This window comes from Crocodylus porosus, unplaced genomic scaffold, assembly GCF_001723895.1.
Source record: "Crocodylus porosus isolate Cpor-Errol unplaced genomic scaffold, CroPor_comp1, whole genome shotgun sequence".
Classification (NCBI taxonomy): domain Eukaryota; kingdom Metazoa; phylum Chordata; order Crocodylia; family Crocodylidae; genus Crocodylus; species Crocodylus porosus.
Genome location: NW_017728927.1, coordinates 10,256,222 through 10,275,347, shown reverse-complemented (window position 1 = coordinate 10,275,347; position 19,126 = coordinate 10,256,222). Strand labels below are relative to the sequence as shown.

Genomic DNA, 19,126 nt, shown 5'->3' with positions numbered 1-19,126 from the left:
AAGAGAGAGAAGGGCCAGGGCCTTTTTATATCCCCAGCTCTGTCCAACCAGGCCAACAGAAGCCGACTCCTGATCAAAGCCAGATTCGTGGCGGACGAGCTGTGGCTTTGCTCATTTCCAATCATGAGTCGGCCTGGGAAAGACACGGCATCCAGTTCCTTTTACCTTCCCCAAGAATAGGAGCTTGCAGGCAACTGGCTCAGGAAATATCCCCCGATTCACGGGCTAATCAGGAACAGATGTGCTTGCGGACTGGAAGGCCTGCGATGGAGGTAAAACCAGAGCGGGCTGTGCTGTTAAGTGGTGTTTAAGGCTGGTGAGGATATTTTTCCGCAGCAGGGTTTTCATACCCAGCCTTGAGAGTCAAAGTAAGCTTGCCAAAACTAGACGTCGGATCTGGCCCTGTCGGGCAACTCCTACGTATCTCTAGCTCAGTGTCCCATCGCTGCCACCAGCCAGCTCTGGGTGTTGCAGAAGGGAGAGGGAGGATTAAGTCCTCTTGCCACCTCCTGCTCAGATGTCCCAAAGCATCCCCTCTTGAAGGCTCAGATCAAGCGTCGTGGCTTCTTAACCTGGCAGGGGAAACACCATGCATCTGTGTACAAGAAGGCAGTTTTCCTCAACCGCTTTGCAGGAGAACTGCTCTTCTGGTGTGGTTCGCGACCCACCACAGTGCAGTGGCTTTAAGCCCAGTTTATGGAAATGGGAGAGTCTCCTCCCTTGCGTGCTCCAAGGGTCTTACGGCTACGTGCAAGCAAAACTCGGGGGCATCCGAACCACAAGCCTCTGGGCTTGGGCCTGCAAGTAGGATGCCTGCCAAAGGATTTGGAAACATCTGAAGCCCCAGGCGCAGGTAGAGGATGTTTGCCAGTAGTAGGGCCACTTACAGTTTTGGACTTTTGGATCTGGAATTAGTTTTGGCTAATTTGGCTTTGGATACAAATTAAATTTAAAAAATTAATTAAAAAAAAAAATAAAGCAATCCCCTCCAAGATTTGCTAGAAGCAGCGCTAGCTCGGGATCTTCTCTGTGCTCACGAGTAACCCCTCCCTGCCCGACTTGCAAGTACTTGTCCTCGCAGCGACTTCCTGTGGTAACGAGCTCCACCGTTTGATGACGAGCTCTGGGAAACCGGTGCTTCCTTCGATCAGATCTGCATCTGCCCCTTTCGGTTTCACTGAACGGTGCTCGTGCTCTGACAGGTCAGAAGCTCCCAGTGAGTCTCCTGGAGGCCAAGTCCCAGGCAAGCAGGAGGCTGAAACGTCTCAAAGCGAATGGAAGCAGCAGTCCTGGAGGAGAGTCACCGCAGTGGCCTCTACGCCTAGCAGGACTGTTAGGAGGTGTCAGCTCAAGCAGGGATCCCAAGCCTTGAAAGCAGCAAGCAGCTCAGCACTCAGACGCTGCTCACTGAGCCGTTACACGAAAGACACCGTGCGTTTTACTAACAGCCCCGGGGAGGAAAGCACCTTCCCTCCCGCCTTGGGTCTCAAGTGGATCGACTGCAGCAGAGGAAGAGGAAAGGGACTTGCCCAGGGTCAGAGCAAGCCCATGGCAGAGCTGGGCATGGCTGGCAAGAGGGCCTGACTCCGAACTGCTCCAGCATCAGGTCTCTGGGCTTTCGAGGTCGCTGCTCCAGCCAGCCAGCAGCCCTCAATTAGTGGAAGAGCACACCCTCCAGCAAAAATGATCTAAAGCAGAGCTCTGCCAGCACCCCCGCCCTTCCCATACCAATGGTCGCAAACAATTGTGCTGTTGGAAACACCGAGACAGGGCTCCCAGCTCAGCCAGGGTGAGAAGCCCCAGGAAACCTGGTGGGACCCTGCTTACGACTGGGGAGTGGGCATCGAGGGTTACAGGTTGCACAGATGGGATACAGTGGGGAACGGGGGGGCGGTGTTGCTCTCTCTGTTAAGGAGCAATATACATCTTCTGTCATCAAAATGTGATCAGAGGAGGGCCAAACCGAGGTACAGTAGGTCTGGATACAAGGCGGTTGGGGGAAAAGGGACTTAGTGGTGGGGGTCTACTACAGACCACCACACCAGGAGGATGAGCTAGACCTGGAATCTGCAGACAGCTCTTGGAAGCCATATAGTCGAGAGATACGTATCCAAGTTCGCAGATGATACCAAATTATGGGGCAAAGTTAACACACCAGAGGGTAGGGAACGGATCCAGGTGGATCTGGACAGGTTGGAAAAATGGGCAGAAGGAAAACGATGCAGTTCAACAACGACAAGTGCAAAGTGCTGCACCTGGGCAAAAAGACCCAGCAATGCACTTACGGGCTGGGAGACGACCTTCTCAGCAGCAGAAAGGGATCTCAGGGCTTACTACACTTTATCGTGCATTAGCAGATACATGGTGAACAGGTCCAGGGAGGGGATGCTCCCCCTCTGTGCAGCATTGGTCAGGCCGCAGTTGGAGTACTGCGTCCAGTTTTGGGCTTCGTACTTCAGGAGGGATGTGGACAACATGGAGAGAGTCCAGGAGGCCACTCGTATGGTCAGAGGCCTGCAGGCAAGGCCCTGCAAGGACAGACTGAGGGACCTGGATCTCTTCAGCCTTTGCAAGAGAAGGTGATCTTGTGGCTGCCTATGAATTCATCAGGGGAGGGCAGCAGGGAATAGGAGATGCTCTGTTTACCAGGGCACCACCTGGAGTAACTAGGAACAAGGGCCACAAACGGGCGGAGAGCAGATTTAGGTTGGACATTAGGAAGAACTTCTTCACGGTGAGGGTTGCCAGAATCTGGAACGGGCTCCCAAGGGAGGTGGTGCTCTCCCCTACCCTGGGGGTCTTCAAGAGGAGACTGGACAAACATGTGGCTGGGGGTGTCTGACCCCAGTGCTCTTTCCTGCCCAGGGCAGGGGGTTGCCCTCAACGACCTACTGAGGTCCCTTCTGACCCCAATATCTGTGAATCATAACTCCTGAAAGAACCGTCATCATCAGGAAGAGAAGAAAGGTCCTTTCTCCCACCCTTTATGTGACAGAAGTGGTGCCAAAAGCAACAACAGCAAAGTCAAACAGCTCAGCCAACAACAGCAATTTCTGTCGGTAAGACGGAGAGGGACCATCCGTCCCTCGGTGGGGTTTGTACAGCGCCCTGCACCACAGACTCTTTGTGCGCGATGAGGGAATGGCTACAATAGGCGAGATGCCAACGGCTCTCCAGGGCTCTTCCACCCTTGATTTATGTACTTCTACTTTTATTTCCTAGCCCTGATCTTTGTATTTCGAAGGCTTTTCCCTTCACACACGCATTCACTAAAAAAACAAAACAAAAAAACCACCCCTAAATACCCAACGGCTCTCACAACACAAGTAATAAGAGCTGTCTGTAATTGGAGACTTCTGGGGTTTTCTTTTTTGGAAAGTCAAGCAGAACTGAGGAGTAGAATTAGCTAGGACTGCACTAAGCCCTTAATGGGATAAAGACCTTCCCATTAAAATATGATGCAAATTCCATTTGGGAAATTTCATGGTCGTTTAGTGATTACAGGGCAGAAAATCATGCTGCTGAGGCTGTATTTCCATCCCAGGAGCCTGGGACCGCACAGAGCACATGAGCCCTTTTGCACCCAAACCCTCTGCTAGTGAACTGTCTCACTTGCCCAGCTTGAGCGCAGCTGCTATATTTCAATGCCCTCCAACGGACACGCAGCGCCAGAGCTTGCAACAGCAACGTTCACTCGGGTATTTCCCCGTCTCCTCTCGGCCCAGAGGCAGGGGGTGAACGTACTCTCTGCTGATGACAGACAGACGGCTGCAGGGAGCCGACGGGCTGTGCCACGGAGCTCCCAGCCCTCCCCAGCAAGAGGCACTCGGAGCAATGTCTGCCTCACATGGCACGCACCACCAGTGCGTGCAGGGTACGGTTCAGACCTGTGGGCAGCAAAGGGGTCGGTGCATGCCCCAGGTGGAGGAAACCCAGCAATCACAGTCCAAGCCCTGCATGCACCAGCATCGGAAGCCTGCAGCTGGCCTGCTGCATTTTTCTCCACACCAGAGCAGAGGAAATCCTGCAGCTCTTCTGTTTTTAATGAGCGCTTTGAATAAATCCAGGAGAAAAGGGAACAAGGCCATCGCAGTCACCCCCTCGTGTTTTATTTGGAGATGCTGTGCCCATATGCCCAGGGGTCAAGGGTAACAGTTCATCATGCTGACAGTGCCCGACAGCAGCTCCAAGGCTGGCTGTCAGCGGGGACCTGGTGCTCTGGCAGACGCACAGAAAGCAGCTACAGCCTTTGGCACCTGAAAGCAGCACAGGGTCGAGATAAGCACAACAGCCAAGCGACCAGCAAATCACTGCTAATAAAGAAGAGGTGCAAATGGCCGTCATTAGGTTCCAGAGTGAACACAGCCTTATGATGAACAGGGTGGAGATAATGGCTCTCGGGGTTACTATTTTGGTCCCTCTGAAGTTCCAGGAAGACCTTGCTGGACAGGTTACATTCCACTCGCATGGTCTAGCTAACCACGAGGGCCAGAAAAAATGTTTGCAACGACAGCTGAGGCTCTGAAGCCCAGCGTTGTTCCTGCAGCTGCAGGGCTGGAGCACATGCCGGGCTCTGATGGGAATACAACCCTTGCCTTGGCAAAACTCTCAGAGCGCATCCCACTTGCATCAGAAAAACAGATGCCTTTAGGAGGCGTGGACTGCCTGCCTGGCGCTTGTACATGGCTGTGGATGCAGGAGGTGTCGTCCCCTGCCAATGATCGAAGGGCTTTGTGCCAGGAGCCGATACAAAAATTGCAAAGCGACCAGGTGCAAGGGGTGTGACAGGTAACAACATCTCAGCTGCAGCAGCCAAGCAGAGCTGCTTTTGTCTATCGTTTTATAGCACTGGACAAAGCGAATTTCAGCTCATGAAAGCTTGCGCTCTATACCTCTGCTCTGGTCCCTCGATAAAGTGCAAATCTATGCTGCCTTCCACTCCACGTCGGACTATGACAGCGATCCGCCTCCCTGCTCTGCAGAACACAGGGCAACGCATCTGCGTCCTCTGCTACCGCGATGTCTCCAGGCATCGGTGTCTATGGCCGCGAAGTTACTGACTGAGGATGAGAAGAGCTGACACCTGAAGTCCTAGACTTAGGACAGTCACAACGAGGCAGCGAGAAGGAGGAGAACTGGCTGCCTGCTGCACTGTGCTGCATTAGTGTTTTTGCAGGGACTCAGGAAGAACAGGATCGTGGTTACGTGCCTAAGTACCATGTAGGCAGCCGCTGGGCAGATTAAGACCTGACCTCTCCATCAGTGCAATCCTAATGCAAACCCATGTCACGGCCTAAGTGCTCCTCGCTGGCAAGCTTGTAAAGCAGACAAGAAACCACAGTCTGTGGCCTCACCTAACACGAGATCTAATTTGGAAATGCAGAATCCTGCCTCTGTGCTTTTTGCACCCCCGCGCGCAAAGCTGAGCCTAAAGAGCAAGAAGTATTCTCAGAATTACGAGCGCTCTCGGGGGACGGAGCCACAGCGGCACCGACTCAGCTGCAGACACCAGGGAGACTGGCCGGCAGCCACCAGACAAAGGGCTGCAGAGCGAACCCAGCCCAAAAGCACTGCAGTTGTTCGCAGGCGCAAGAGAAGGAGCCAGGAGAGTTGAGGAAAGTGCAGGCACCATCTCACGCATCCACACCCTGCCTACCTAACCCCAGGGATGGGAAAGGGCTTAGTGGAGCGGGGGTAGGAGATAGAGCTGTTAATCATTGATTTCTCAGCTCAGTGGCTGAAGGAAAACAGCATCGGCTCTGGGCACAACTCAAATAGAAAAATGTCAGCTCCTTGAAGAAGAGGGAAGACACAAAAAACACTGCATTTCAGGGTGAAATCTTTCTCCAACTACCCACCCAAATCAATGTTTTTAAGTGGATTTTTGCTGTTGGGAGGCGAGGAGGGATTTAAATCCTTTTTTATTATTAAAAAAGGTAGCTCCCATTTTTTAAAAGGTAAAGACAATATAATTAATTAAAAAAAGAAAAAGAAAAAAAAGCTAGGGCCGTTCTTCAGGATTTTATAAAAGTTTCTAAGAAAGTATTAAAGCATATAAAAAAAATTCCTCTTCACGTTTGGCCTGAAATGATTTGCCTGGATTCACAAAGATTTTGGTCTCCCCACAACTGTCTTTTCCGACAACTCATCCGTTTGCACCAAAGAGTTCACCTACCCCAGTGCTCCTCATCCTTTTGAGACTCATGGCCCCCCTCGAAATGTCTCAGGTTTCCACTCGTATTTTTTAGCTACGGAAAAATATAGAGCAGCTTTGCTACCACAAAGAACTCAAAAAGACCCAAGGGGGTCAGAAGATTTCTAAAATGATGGATTCCTATTTAAAATCTCATGAATCATGTTTGCATGCTCCACAGTGCTAACATCGTGTAGCATCCTGTAGCACCCTTGACAGCATCTCAAGGCACTGGTTGAGACTCAGCCTGAGCCCCACTTGTAACAGGTGTCAAAGAAAACCCAGAGCAGCAATAAGAGATCTTGAAGCCTTCCAAAAACACATGGAAGGAACAGTTCCTGTCGGAACTAGAAGTGTAAAAACGGATCGGCCACCTGCTCCGGGACATCGAATCCAGTGACAAAGAAGCCAGCCCTGACCATCTGCAGCTGCCTCTTGGGAAGCAGGCTGGAGGTAAAGCAAAGCAAATGCAGGTGTCTGTCTGGGCAAGCACTCAGACAGGCCCTTTCTTGGAACAGCCATTTCCATCCCAAGAACGCAGAAGGCAGCTGCATTGACCCTGCGGAGATGTTCCCCTCTGGGATTATAAATCTGGCATCCTCAAATGCAGAGCTTATTGCCGCTCAGCAGCTCCCGAGCAAAGCACACACTGTTTTCACGTCCCAGTTTGCAAAACTTGAAGCCGTTGGAGAACAAACTCAGCCTGGGGACCATAAGACCAAGCAAGTCTGTGCATCACCACAAGCAACAACAGGCCCCAGGACATACTGGGAGGATGCATGGGACAGTAGAGAAGCTCCTGGTCTTGCAGGTACGCGAGTACTATGGGAGAAAGCTCACCAGAAGCAACAAGTGCCTAGAAGTCTTCACGGTCCCCCCCCCCCCCAACGAGTACAAGGCTGGGGGCACATTTTTACCACTGGTCTTCTGATCAAGGGAACATCTCCAGCACAGAGGGGCCAAGGAGACTGGCAAGGAAAGCAGGAGAGATGCACAGCTTGCCTCAAGTGAACAGTTTTTTAGCTGAGACTATTACAGCAGTGGGGGGAGGGGGAGGCAGCAAGCCATAGTCCAATTCTCCTGACACAGACACCTTCACACTTGTGCACCGTCATCCGTGCCCCTCCGTTGTCTCCGGCCTCAGAGGACAGGTGTCTCAGAGACACAGCCCTACAAAGCTCTGCAGTCACCTCAACCTTTTCAACCCGTCAGCAACGAGGCAACAGAAATTGAGATGGACACTTTGCTCTGTGACTCGTAGCACAACAGAGTCCTAGGCATGACCATGAATGCAGGTAATAGGGTCCTTCTTCAGTCAGGGCCCTACCTGCAAGTCAGTGGCAGGATGCATGGTTTGAATGCTTTGGTGCGTTTCCAAATCCAGCATTACACCCTGGGCCACATAGCCCCGTCACGTTATTCGAGTGACAGAGGAGAGGGAGAAGGAGAGACCTGCCCATTAGAGAACTTCCTTGATTTGAGGGGCAAGAACCAGTTTAACTGAACCAAATTATCTTCCCTGGTGCAGCAGGCAGGTACAGCTCTGTCAAGCCTCAACTAAACAGCCACCACCCCGTTAGAAGAAAGTGGGCTTCTCTGCAGATGGATAAACCCCAACACGTCACGCATGCGTCCTGGGTCAAGCTCTTGCAGGCTGGGACTCCACACCAAATCGCTGGACTGAAGCCTGCTGCCCCCAGTGTGCCTGGCAGGAGGCGTTTCCCTTAAAAGCAAGATGCCAGCCCTGTAAACTAATCTCAGGTTTAGCAGCAGCAGCCCAGGGGCATCCACAGAGCAGAACGTGAGCCATGGGATGGGGTGGATGGGGCACGCAGGCATCAAATCCTGAGCAGAGAAGGGAAGCTCACACTGGCTTGCTTCCATAAGGTTGCGACATGCGGTACCCGCCTAAGGGAAACCCCATGCAAAACCCCCAGGGAGGGAGGGAAATCCACGTATCACACACAAAGTGCTTTGTGGTCAGGCAGCCCAGTGCAGACTCAAGTGGGGATGCTGGGGGAGAGCACGCTCTGGACAGAGACCAGCTAAGGGTGCTCTGGGCAGGGGAAGTGTACGTGCTGACAACAATACAGCAGATTCAGAGGGCCGTTCTTGCAGCTTTCACCCGGCTCCTGTAGAAGTCACCTCACTGCATTTACTCCCCAGTTCCTTGCTACTGTCTCCAGCTGAGCAAGGCAGCAACTAAGATCAGCTCAGCCTCCAAAGAGCCACTCCTTGGGTCGAAGCACAGTTTTAGTGCACTGCTAGTCCGGAGGCAATTGCAAGTGCTCGGCTCTTGGGGTGCACAGCACCCCACCAGGCATCCCAGCTGTGCCCAGCACCACGGCACATGCCAGGAGACCAGTGCCAGCCGCTCCCAGCCTGAGAGCGTACCGCACCCCTCACCAGTGCCCCCACAATCCAGCCAGGTTAAAAAGAGGCACTAAAGAGTTAACGCAGGAAGAGTCCAGGCTGGAGAGCAGTAATCTGGAAATCAAACACCACGGCTGCCAGCGTACACACGTCATTAGCACACAGGCAGAGGTCACGCAGCGCAGCACACAGAAACCCGGCAAGACAGGGCTAACCCAGAAGCGGGTTTTCTACACAGGCCTCCCCGATCCCATTCACAAGCTCACCACCCACGCACTGCCTGCCGCCGCCTTTTATACCCTTGCTTTATCTGGTTTCTATGAACACTGTGCTCACCAACCAATCAGGAACGGGAGTCAACAGGAAGCGGAGCTTGCTGACAGGGTGCGAGTTAAACGGGCAAATGCACGGGAGATGGAGCGGGCCAATCGGAGCCTGCCGAGACGCCAGGGCACGTCGCAAATCCAGCAGCCATTCAGAAGCGGCTTGTGCGGCCGAGATGGAGGCGGCTCTGGCCTAGTCCAATGGCTCCACTAGCCTGGGTTTCTGCCCCATGGGGCCACAGAGTTGGCTCGTGGTCAAGACCCTGTGTTGCAAACGCACCTGCCAAAGCATCTTGGAGGGTTGCAGTGTAAGGTGCGGGAAGGGGTGGTTGCAAATTCCTCGCGTGCTGCTAAAATGCAACACGCTGGAGAGGAGGGAAGCCCACCCCCCCTCCCCACAGCCACTTTAAACAGGAGAGGAAACGTGATCGGGCGCACAATGGTTTCTTAAGAGACTTCAGGATTGGCACATCTGCCTCGTAGGAAAAGAGCTACGTCATTTTCTAGCGAGGAGCCGCAAAGAGCCCTGTTGCTGCAGCTCGTCTTAGAGGTTATGCCCCTCCTCGGAGGCAGAGCATGCCGAGGCACTGGCTCAGCCCTGAGTCACAGGGACTTCCCCCCTAACCCCAAACTCCATTTCCTGCCGTGCCAACTTGAAGTCGCCCTTCCAGGTCCCAACCCAACCAGATCCTGCTGAGCTTGCATGACCTGACAGCCAACAGGAGGCCGGGGAAGAAACCTAGCCTCTGAGCCCCGCAAGGCTTCGTGCCACGGTGCATTTTCCCCCGGGCCATACTAGTTGGCTGAGCAAATTCCTGCATGCAAAGGTGCAGCCCGTGGGAGTAGATCCTGACTTAGATCAAGCGCTGAGCGACATGCTCGAAGGACCCGAGCACAAGGAGTCAGGCAGAGTGACTGTCACTGTCAGCTGGTGGTATGGACGGGAAAGAGCAGGGTCTGGCGAGGTGGGCTTCCTTGACCGCCAGCTGCTCTCTCAGCTGTCCCCCACATAAATCCCTAGCAGGAAGATGCACACACAAACACACGGAGAGATTCATCCAGCCAGCTAGTCCAGGCTTGCAGGTACTCATTAGACATCCGACCCGAGTGTCCAACCCAGCATGTTTGTCTGCCATCAGACACAGGGCTGCTGCCACCTGCCAGCCCTTCTCCCATCTCCGGTTTGTGCCATGAATTGCTCCGTTGGCACTTGGAGATGGATTTACCAGTTGCACAAGGCCTTGGAAGGCTTCTCGGAGGGTGGCCAAGACCTCCGGCAGGATCAGAAGGGTCCCAAAACATGCTGCCACGTCACTCTCCTCCATGCAGCGTGTGCACCCCTTTACGTGCAAGCAGACATGGCTGCTATGTTTTACCCTATAGTAAATGTACTCCACGGTAAGGGGAGTCCGGCTGGCAACCAACTACTTTGCATTGAACCGAGCAGGGGAGCAGACACAGGACATGTTCCACATATTCATTTCCCCAGGTAATAAGGGGGAAACTTTCCCCTGGATCTGAGAGATTTACTCTGCAGTAGGACTCTGCTTCACTTTTACCAGGATATTTAATTGTGCAGTCTGTGCATTGTGCCCAATTTCAAAATGGAGTAAAGCACTACAATCCCAAGTGCAGACACGGTTTTACAAGTCCCTCCGGACAGGTATCAACAGCCTTTAGTTCCACAAATGCTCTCTCATGCAGGTACCTTTAAACCTTAAACATCCCCCAGGAAAGGGCTGTGCCACTTATTAAAAATACTGCATATTTCCACCCTAACCCCAAAGGACTTTGAACCAGTACAAGAACTGTCTGTGAACGAGGGCTTGGTGTAACTGTACAAGGCAGCTCATCCTTTCACATCTGAGCATGTCTGAGAAGATATAGGCAAGACGTCTCAAATTCCCTCCTCCAGGGAAGAGGGCCCCATGCTGAAAACCAAAGTAGAAGGGATCACTAGAGAATCGTTTGTAGATCAGTCGCCAACATCTGGGGATCTTTACCCCACCTCACTCCTATACAATCATAGAAAAGTTGGGCTGGAAGAGGCATCTGGAGACCACATCTAGTCTAACCCCCTACCTGAGGCAGGATCATCCCCAACCAAACCATCCCAGGCAAAGCCTTGTCTGACCCATTCCTAACACCCCCCAAGCAGCCCTGTGGCTTTGCACCCACCTCCTTGTGAAAAGCAGCAGCCTGGAGACCCGATGCTTTGCTCAGACCCCCACCCCTGAAGCTAAAGTACATTGCACAAGGATGCCAAAGACCTCCAGCAACAACAAAGGCTACCCCCAGACATTGCCAGAAACCTCAAAAGCAGCCAGACGGGTGGCAGCGTATGAGCCTGGCATACAAAAAGGACGTATGCCACCAAGACTAGGGAGTCCCTGCAAGTGAGAACAGGCCCTTGGACGCCGAGGGCTGAGGCAGACGGCCGCCTGGAGCTGCTACACAGCCACGCTCGGGCGAGGTTATCTGGTGCTAGCAGCTGGACAGCCTGGCAGGTGCCAATGCCAAGCCTCAGCGGGAGGTTTGCAGCCTGATGGGAAATGCTCGCACCGTGCACCCGGGAGGTTTCTTCCTTTCCAGCATAAGGATTCTTTGAGGGAGGGGATGGAGGGAGGAAGGGTGGGTGCTCCACGAACAATACTGGCCTCCTCCCCATCCTGCCTCTGCTCGCTGCACACCCGACTCTCTACGATCTGGAGTCGGCTCAAGTGGCAGAGATAGCAAACTCGCCTAACTGGAGCAAATATCTGGAGCCGTCCACCCTGACCTGGCAGCCAGCATCGGCTCCCTCGAGAGAGCTGGCACCTAACCAGCTCCATTAACCCGGCACACACGAGCCTGCAGAGGCCATGGCAGGTGGAACCAGCTCAGGTATTTCTGCAGCCGTGCCGACACCCAGCCCTTCTCTCTCCGACCAACACTGGGAGCTCCCAACACCCGCTGAGCTGTCACCTCTGTGCCCAGCATCGCTGATGGACTGTCCTCTCCTTGCTTCCTGAATGGCGAAGTCAGCGTGACAGCCCCACAAGCAGGGGGTAGATGAAGGGCAGAAACCTTTTCTCCCCAGCCTGCCGCTCTCGCACCCCAGCACAAATCAGACAGTGCCTGGAGTCCGCGGTTGCAGGCTAGAGACTGGAGGGGAGATGCTCGGACCACGATGAGAAGCAAAGGGCTCAAACGCCAGCCCTGGAAATCGCGCTTCTGTAAATCACACGCTCCAATTCCAGCACGACGCACAGCTGGAGCCTGGGGAGCCCCCGCGGAGCTCAGGCCCCGCTGCGGTCACGACGGCCCCTCGAGCCTGACAGCCCACGAAGCAACCACGCTTCTCCATTTCCCACGCGGAGCGGTAGCAGACCAGCGGCATGCACGCCAGCAGCGGGGCACTGCCAGCCTGTCCTCCTCAGGGGCTGCAGGGAGATGCCTCCTGACAAGCTGCGTGACTAGAGGTTTCGCTGCCTTGTGCTTCGTGCGCTCCAGAAACCAGGGTGGCCGGGTTCTCCCTTGCCAGGGCAGGAAGGGAACAGCAGGGTCCAGCAATGGTGGTAGGAGATTCTTTAGGTAATGTCACACATCAAACTCCCTGGCTAAGGCTTGCCGTTCCTTGCCTTAGGGGTGGCCTTTGGTCAGCAGAGCCAAGCACGCATCCATGCCCAACTTCCAGTCTCATAAATCCCCAGGATCTCTTGTTTAGTAAAGTAAAATCCCCTCTTGGAGTACCACACCCAGCATCACTCCCCCAGGAAAGCCCGTCAGAGGCTGCTGCTTTAGCTGTAGCAGTAAAAACAAACCCCTGGCAACAACCCCACCAAACCCCCAGCCTTGCAACACGACAGTTCTGGTCATAATTGCCAACTATTTCACAGCCATTGCAGCAACCACAAGCCCTGTCCCTTGGAAAGGCCCGACTTCCAGCTCCCCGACTTTTGCGAACAGCTGAGCACAGCATCAAACAGAGCTGGAGCTTCAGTACCCTGGGGCTGCTGCTGCCTGGGCTCCGATCTCCAGAGCCTACGGGGGCAACATCACGCCCACCGTGGACGCCACGCGGCGAAATGCAGCGTCGCCACGCAACGCGAAGGTTGCCACACCAAAACGAAGCAGGCAACTGGCTCCCAAGCCGTTGTCTGTGAGAGGGCAGCAGAAAAGCGCAACAGAGAAGCTGCGGCTGGTCCCAGAATGGGCCAAAGCCCACAGTGCATAATGGTCAAGCTGAAAAACAGGGACGCGCTTGGTTCTGGCGGGTGCACGGGGCCTCCAGGTGCATTTGCCATCTGCAAGGTCCTGCCCTGGGCACCGAGAAGGCCTCAGGATCCACCCCACTGCCTATTGCAGACCCTGGCCTGATCTTTCCTGGAGCACCGCAGGGTGGTATTAGTGGCAAGGGAAAACAGCTCGGGATCAGGAGCCCTACCCACGGCATCAGCAGCTGCATCCACGTGAAGATCAGAGTCTTACCAGACCCCAGGGTGCAAGGCACAGGAGCGCAGGCTGGACCAGGCAACGAGCACTGATGCTGTCTCCAGACCAGCCCTGCACACCAGCCTGGCACCAGAGAAGCAGCAGCTCATTCAAAGGCCCTCCCCTGTTACAGGTCTTCATGCAGCTGTATTTCCACAAGCCGAGTCCCAGCCCAGCACGCACACACACCCCCACCCCAAAATAGCTTTGCACATTTTTCCAGCCTTCCGCTCTAGTGTCATTTGCAGACCACGAGAACCACACTCCCTCCCGGCAGAGGCCCCCGGCAGCAGGAAGGCCGGATCCGGTGCTCAGAGCCGAGCCGCAAAAAGGGAAGTCAGAACGCGTGGGCCGGCAGAGCAGGGGCTCACAGGCACCACTCACTCCTTCCGGGCTCGGGGCACGGTTTCAGCCCGTAGGAGGAGCAACCGGCTTTTGCTACCTCGTGGCTGGGGCTACAGGAACTCACTGCAGGTGTCCCCCTCCCCCTGGGTCTCGGGGCTGCATCCGCCCCTCATTGCAATGCTGGAGCTTTCAACCTTGCCTTTAGAGGAGCCAAGATCTGCTTCCGGGGGACTTTGAGCACATGCCATTTGCTTCCCTTGAGATGGGCGCAATCCTGCCTCAGCACAGGGGTTTTCACTGCACAACTTCCCCACTGCCGGACTGCTCCCAGCCGCAACACGGCCATGTCTGCGCAGTTTGCTTACGGTGGCCACCAGCTCTCAGGCCTACTGCTCCAGGCTGGCGGCCTCCTGAATCAGAAGCTACTTGGCCACAGCTGCAAGGTTCATCATCAGGCTGGCTAATTAGCAGCGCTGAGCAACCATGCTAATAATTAGGCAGCTCCCTCCAGCTAAGCAGGGACGCTGCATGGAAGCAGCTAGACCGGGGTGGGCAAAATGCGGCCCGCGGGCTGGATGTGGCCTGCATGCCGTTCTAGCCGGCCCGCGGGTCCCTAAAAAATTTAGAAAATTAGTATACATCGGCTGCCTGTCACGCAGCCCTCAATGGCTTGCCAAAACTCAGTAAGCGGCCCTCTGCCCAAAATAACTGCCTGCCCCTGCACTAGGCCAAGCCTGGTTTTGCAGCAGCCTCCCCAATGCAAGTTTGAGGATGCCACTACTCAGGGCAGTAAATCTAGCACTCAAACAAAGCCTCCCGCCCCTCTTCTGACCTTACCACCCATCATTTTAAAGCAAAACATTAAACGTTAAAGTGAAACATTAGGCTTGTCCTTTTAAAGCTTTCAGTCTGCAGCCAGACGCAGCTCAGCAAGTACACAGAAAAGCAAGGTTGGAAAGTGCCCCCCTGCTGCGGCAGCACCTTAGGACATCAGGATGGAGAGATCCCACTTCCCCATTGCCGTCAGATCGCTGCAGCCCAACAGACAGGGCTGACCTCAGGCTACAGAAAGCTTTTGCATCTCTGGACATACATCTCGGTACGGCCAGACTCTTCCGTGCAAGATCAGCTGGAAATAGCAGGTGGCAAGTTTATCACCCCATCCAAGACACTCTCAGCTCACTCCTACCCGGCGAGTCAATCTGATCATCACTGACGATTTTGCAGGTGAAGCCAAAATGTTCCCCAGCACTGCAGGGGAGGCAGGGAGGGGAAGAAAAATAAGAGATAGCTGAACTCAGCATTAGGTGCCACACCGAGCTTCCCTCCAGAGAGGTTTCGACAGATCGGTTCACGCTGGAGGAAGAGCTCTCTCTCGCCCAGCATCATTCCATTTGCAAGCGTCACGCAGCCATGTAAAGTTACGTGACATCTTAGGAAACTCCAGGAGGTACAAGACTGTCCTGCAATGGAACAGGAATAACCACAGCCGCCTCGTTGCAAAGATGGATGGGGTGTCTGTAAACATCCCCACGGGGAGCTAAAGATGCTGTGCCCGCCTCTTGGTTTTAATCAGGCCGTGACATGAAAGGGAAGCAGAGAGGAAGCTGGTTCTGCCAGATGCCGCTTGGCGAGTTTCCCCAAAGGCACAGGAGGAAGCCTCAGCCCATCCAGCAGGGCAGCTTGGGACACCTCCTGCCATGGCTGTCACCGAAGCACATACAGCCAGTGCAGACTACCCGGGTGAAAGTGGCTGTCCCAAAACCAGGGACCATCGGTACCGGACAAACGCTGTGGAGCTGTGCTCCCCAACCAGCAGGCCTTTACGTGGAAAGCATGCATGAGCAAGTAGGACTGAAGATGGCACACGGAGGAGTGCCCAGGCACACGGGAGCAGAGGTCTTCGAAGCAGACACGTGCTTTGTCCCTTAGCTGGGGCAGCACAGTGGGAAACAAAGGAAGCAGGAGAGGGGAAAAATGCTCGGGCCAGACACAGGCTTGAAGAGGATCTGAACAGAGATGGAGCCGTCCATCGCCACTCGGCGAGAGAAGCAGATGCTTGCAGCATCTCAAAAGGCTTGGAGGCTTTCAGCGTGACGAGGAGGAACGGGCTGCACGCGTGTGCTCGGCACGGAGGGAGCACAATCGTTCAGGGCAGGTGCTGGCTCTTCTCCAAAGCCAGTGTGTGCAGCCGGCAGCCTGGAAACCAGATGGTTTCAAAACCTCCTCCTCCCTGCAGCAGCACGGAGCATGTTCTGCAGGCAACGCGCCCCCCTCCGCTCGGCATCCTTCCAGGGGCAACAAACCTCGCTGCCAAGGGGACGACTCTCGGGAATCCTGCTCCCGTCTTCAGCTCATACCCCAAGGGGCAGATGCTGGTATTTTAAAGCAGAGCAAAAGCCCCCACGTCCCTGTGCCTGCCATCCTTCCATCTGCAACTCGAGCAAGGCAGCCTGCCCTAGGCCCAGGCATTATTGCCCCTTTCAGCAGCACAGCTGAACCCCTTTAACCCAGGAAGCCAGGGCTAGCATGTGTCTTCTTGCTTATGAGTCAACAGCTCCATTCAGCACCATTATGTCGCTGCTGATTCATCCCATGGTTACACAGCAAACAGGAAACACAAGTCCACATTCCCTCCGTTTAAGATGCAGCTCATTTAAAGCAAAGGCACGCTGCGTGTGTTGTTCACCCACTCACATGGGGCCTGACTCCAAGTTTCCTGTGCACCAGCCCTGGGGAAGGAAAGTCCCCCAAAAACCTAAATCCAGTTTATTCCTGTGACATGAGAAGCAGCCGCTGAAGCTCAGGAGTATCCAGCACTGATCACAGGACAGGAGCGACCTGCCTGCTCCCACCCTTGTATTTCATTAGACAACAGGATGCCCCGGACCATCGTCCCCATGCTGCTTTCCTTCCCGATGCAGCCCGCTCCCTTTCTTTCGCTCCGCAGCGATCTTGTAACCTCCCATTATGTCAAATGCCTCACCAGAACGCGATCCCCTCAGGCCAGGGACCTCGTCTTCTTACTCAGAGGCAAGGCATGAAGCACACGCTGACGCCATATAAATAATGCCAGCCATTACGCACAGTCAGCCCAATGCAATGCAGGCGCTGAAGGAAGTGCAGGTAAGGCCTGACAGACACACTTTGGTTAACGTGCACCACAGCTCGCAGATTGAGCGCCGCTCCATCCGAAACGCACACGAGAGCTGGGGAGGGCCGGCTCTGCCCCTGCATTCCCCTCTCGGCCCACGCACTCACACCCCCCTGAAGCTGCATCACGTGGCTCCCGGCCTGCCACCAAAACGACATGCAGTTGGCTCCAAAGTTGATGAAGCTGCAACCGTGACTTGCCCCCGGAGACAGAGGTTTGCTGTCATTTCCCCCGCTGACCTATTCACACAAGGCAGCTCTGAAGAGCCTGAGCCCCTTTTCACTGCATTTCTGATCATCATCATGTTTTTGAGTTGACACTTCAATTAGGACAGGCAAACAAATCTTTAGGGTTGAAAAGCAAACCATCCCAGCCCCCAATTTGGCTCAAATTCATAGAAGCACAGAAATTCAGGTTGGAAGGGAGCTCAGGAGGCCACATCTGGTCCAACCCCCTGCTCAAAGCAGGACCAGCCCCAACTACATCATCCCTGCCAGGATTTGTCAAGCTGGGCCTTAAAACCTCCAAGGATGGAGCTTCCACCACCTCTCCGGGTAACCTGTTGCAGTACATTACTACCCTTCCCATCAGAAAGTTCCTCCTGATATCCAACCTAAACCGCCTATGCTGCAACTGGAGACCATTCTCTTTTTAAAGCACTTTTAAAAGCACTCCATTTTCTTTTTAAAGCACACAAAAATAAGGATTTGGCCTCATTGTAACGATGCAGGTCACTGGAATTGATTTACGAAAACACGGGTTACAGACTGATGCCAGCAGGGACGAGGCCGATGCCCCCGGTCCCCTGAAGAGGCACATTTAGCGGGTCTTGACAAGAACCTAAACCTTGACAGGCCGCAAGGTCGCCTTTAAAATGAGCATTACAGCACTTATTTCTCCCACTGCCGACAGGAGGATGTTATGCAGCTGATCAGGCTGAGCTCCACATGCTGTTATCAGCTCAGGTTTAGTTTTGTCTACGCTTTCCCAGCTAGATCTGCAGCATCTGCCTCCCTCGTTCTAGACCCTCTAGCATTCGTGGCCTCTCAGCCACAGACAGAAAAAGCCTGCAGCCCATCTGTTGAAATTTCTAGTTTCTCTCTTCAACCAAAAAACAAAACACTGTGGTCAGCCCGTGAAAGCACAAAATCCTGAAAATCTGTGCAATGCTCTCTGTGAAGACAGGCAACTTGTGCAAATGTTCACCACACACAGGTCGGCAGGACCCATCAGAGATTAAGCATGCAAGTGATGGCAGCTAAGCATGCAGTGTTTTGTTTTGTTTTTAAGGAGGACTTTGCAGGTCCCAATCCAAATCAGCCAAATCGATTCCAAATCTGTGAGTCCGTCCAGAGCCATGCTGCTGGCCAACACCCTCCACCCCACCTGGGGCTTCAGATGCCACCTTCGGCAGGCATCCTACGTGCAGGTCCAAGCCTGGAGGCTTGGGGTTCGGATGCCCCCGAGGTTTGCTTGCCCTCAGCCATAAGAGACTCCCATTTCCATAAACTGCACTTAAAACGCCAGAAGAGCACTTCTCCTGCAAAGCGGTTGGGGAAAACTGCCCTCTTGGACACGGACGCATGGCGCTTCCCCTGCCAGGATACAGCTTGCCCTCAGCCGGCCTCCCAAACCAGGGAGGAGCAAGTGCTGGCACGGGCTTTTGGATGCCGAGGCTCCGGTCCGCCGCCGCCACGGTCCCGGCTCGGCGCAAGCGACAGCTGGCCGGGGAGGGAGCTGGGCTCCGACGTGTCTCTCCGCCCCGCGCGGGGCTACCTGCCGGCGGGCGCGGGGCCCTTGCGCAGGGAAGACTGGGCAACACCAGCCGGCCTCCGCTCTTCCCACTTTACATAAGACCCCACGCAGCCCCAGCCCCCCCGACGCGGCACCGCAGCCCCGGGCGCCCCGCCGGCATCAGGACACGTCCCCCGCGCGCTGCTGCACGCGGCAGAGCCCCCCGGGGCCGCGAGCGCCGGGGCCCCTCCTGCTCTTGCCCCCTCTGGGCACCGGCCAGGCCGGCAGGGACGCTCCCGGCCGCAGGGCCCCCCCGGCGCGGCTCACCCACCTCTGGGCAGGGACATGCTGGCCCTAGCTGCGGCGGGCGCGGGCTGCGCACATGTCCCGGAGCGGAGGCCGGCCGCGCGACTGGCAGCCGGGAGCAGCTGTGCGGGGGCGGGGCCGGATTGGCGGAGCCCCGCCCCCGCCGGAACTGCCTCCCCATTGGCTAGCCCCGGGGAGGGGGCGCGGCGACGCGCGGCCGCCCCC

At 55.0% G+C, this 19,126-nt stretch overlaps 1 protein-coding gene across 1 annotated transcript in view; it reads right to left on the bottom strand.

Moving 5' to 3' along the window:
• Positions 1 to 19,016, bottom strand: part of MAP2K3 (mitogen-activated protein kinase kinase 3) — a 43,812-nt gene extending 24,796 nt beyond the window's left edge. The window contains exon 1 of the mRNA XM_019541979.1: positions 18,927 to 19,016. Coding sequence (XP_019397524.1) covers positions 18,927 to 18,942 — 16 coding nt within the window. The 5' untranslated portion in view covers positions 18,943 to 19,016. The remainder of the gene's footprint in view (positions 1 to 18,926) is intronic.
• Between the last annotated feature and the right edge of the window lie 110 nt (positions 19,017 to 19,126).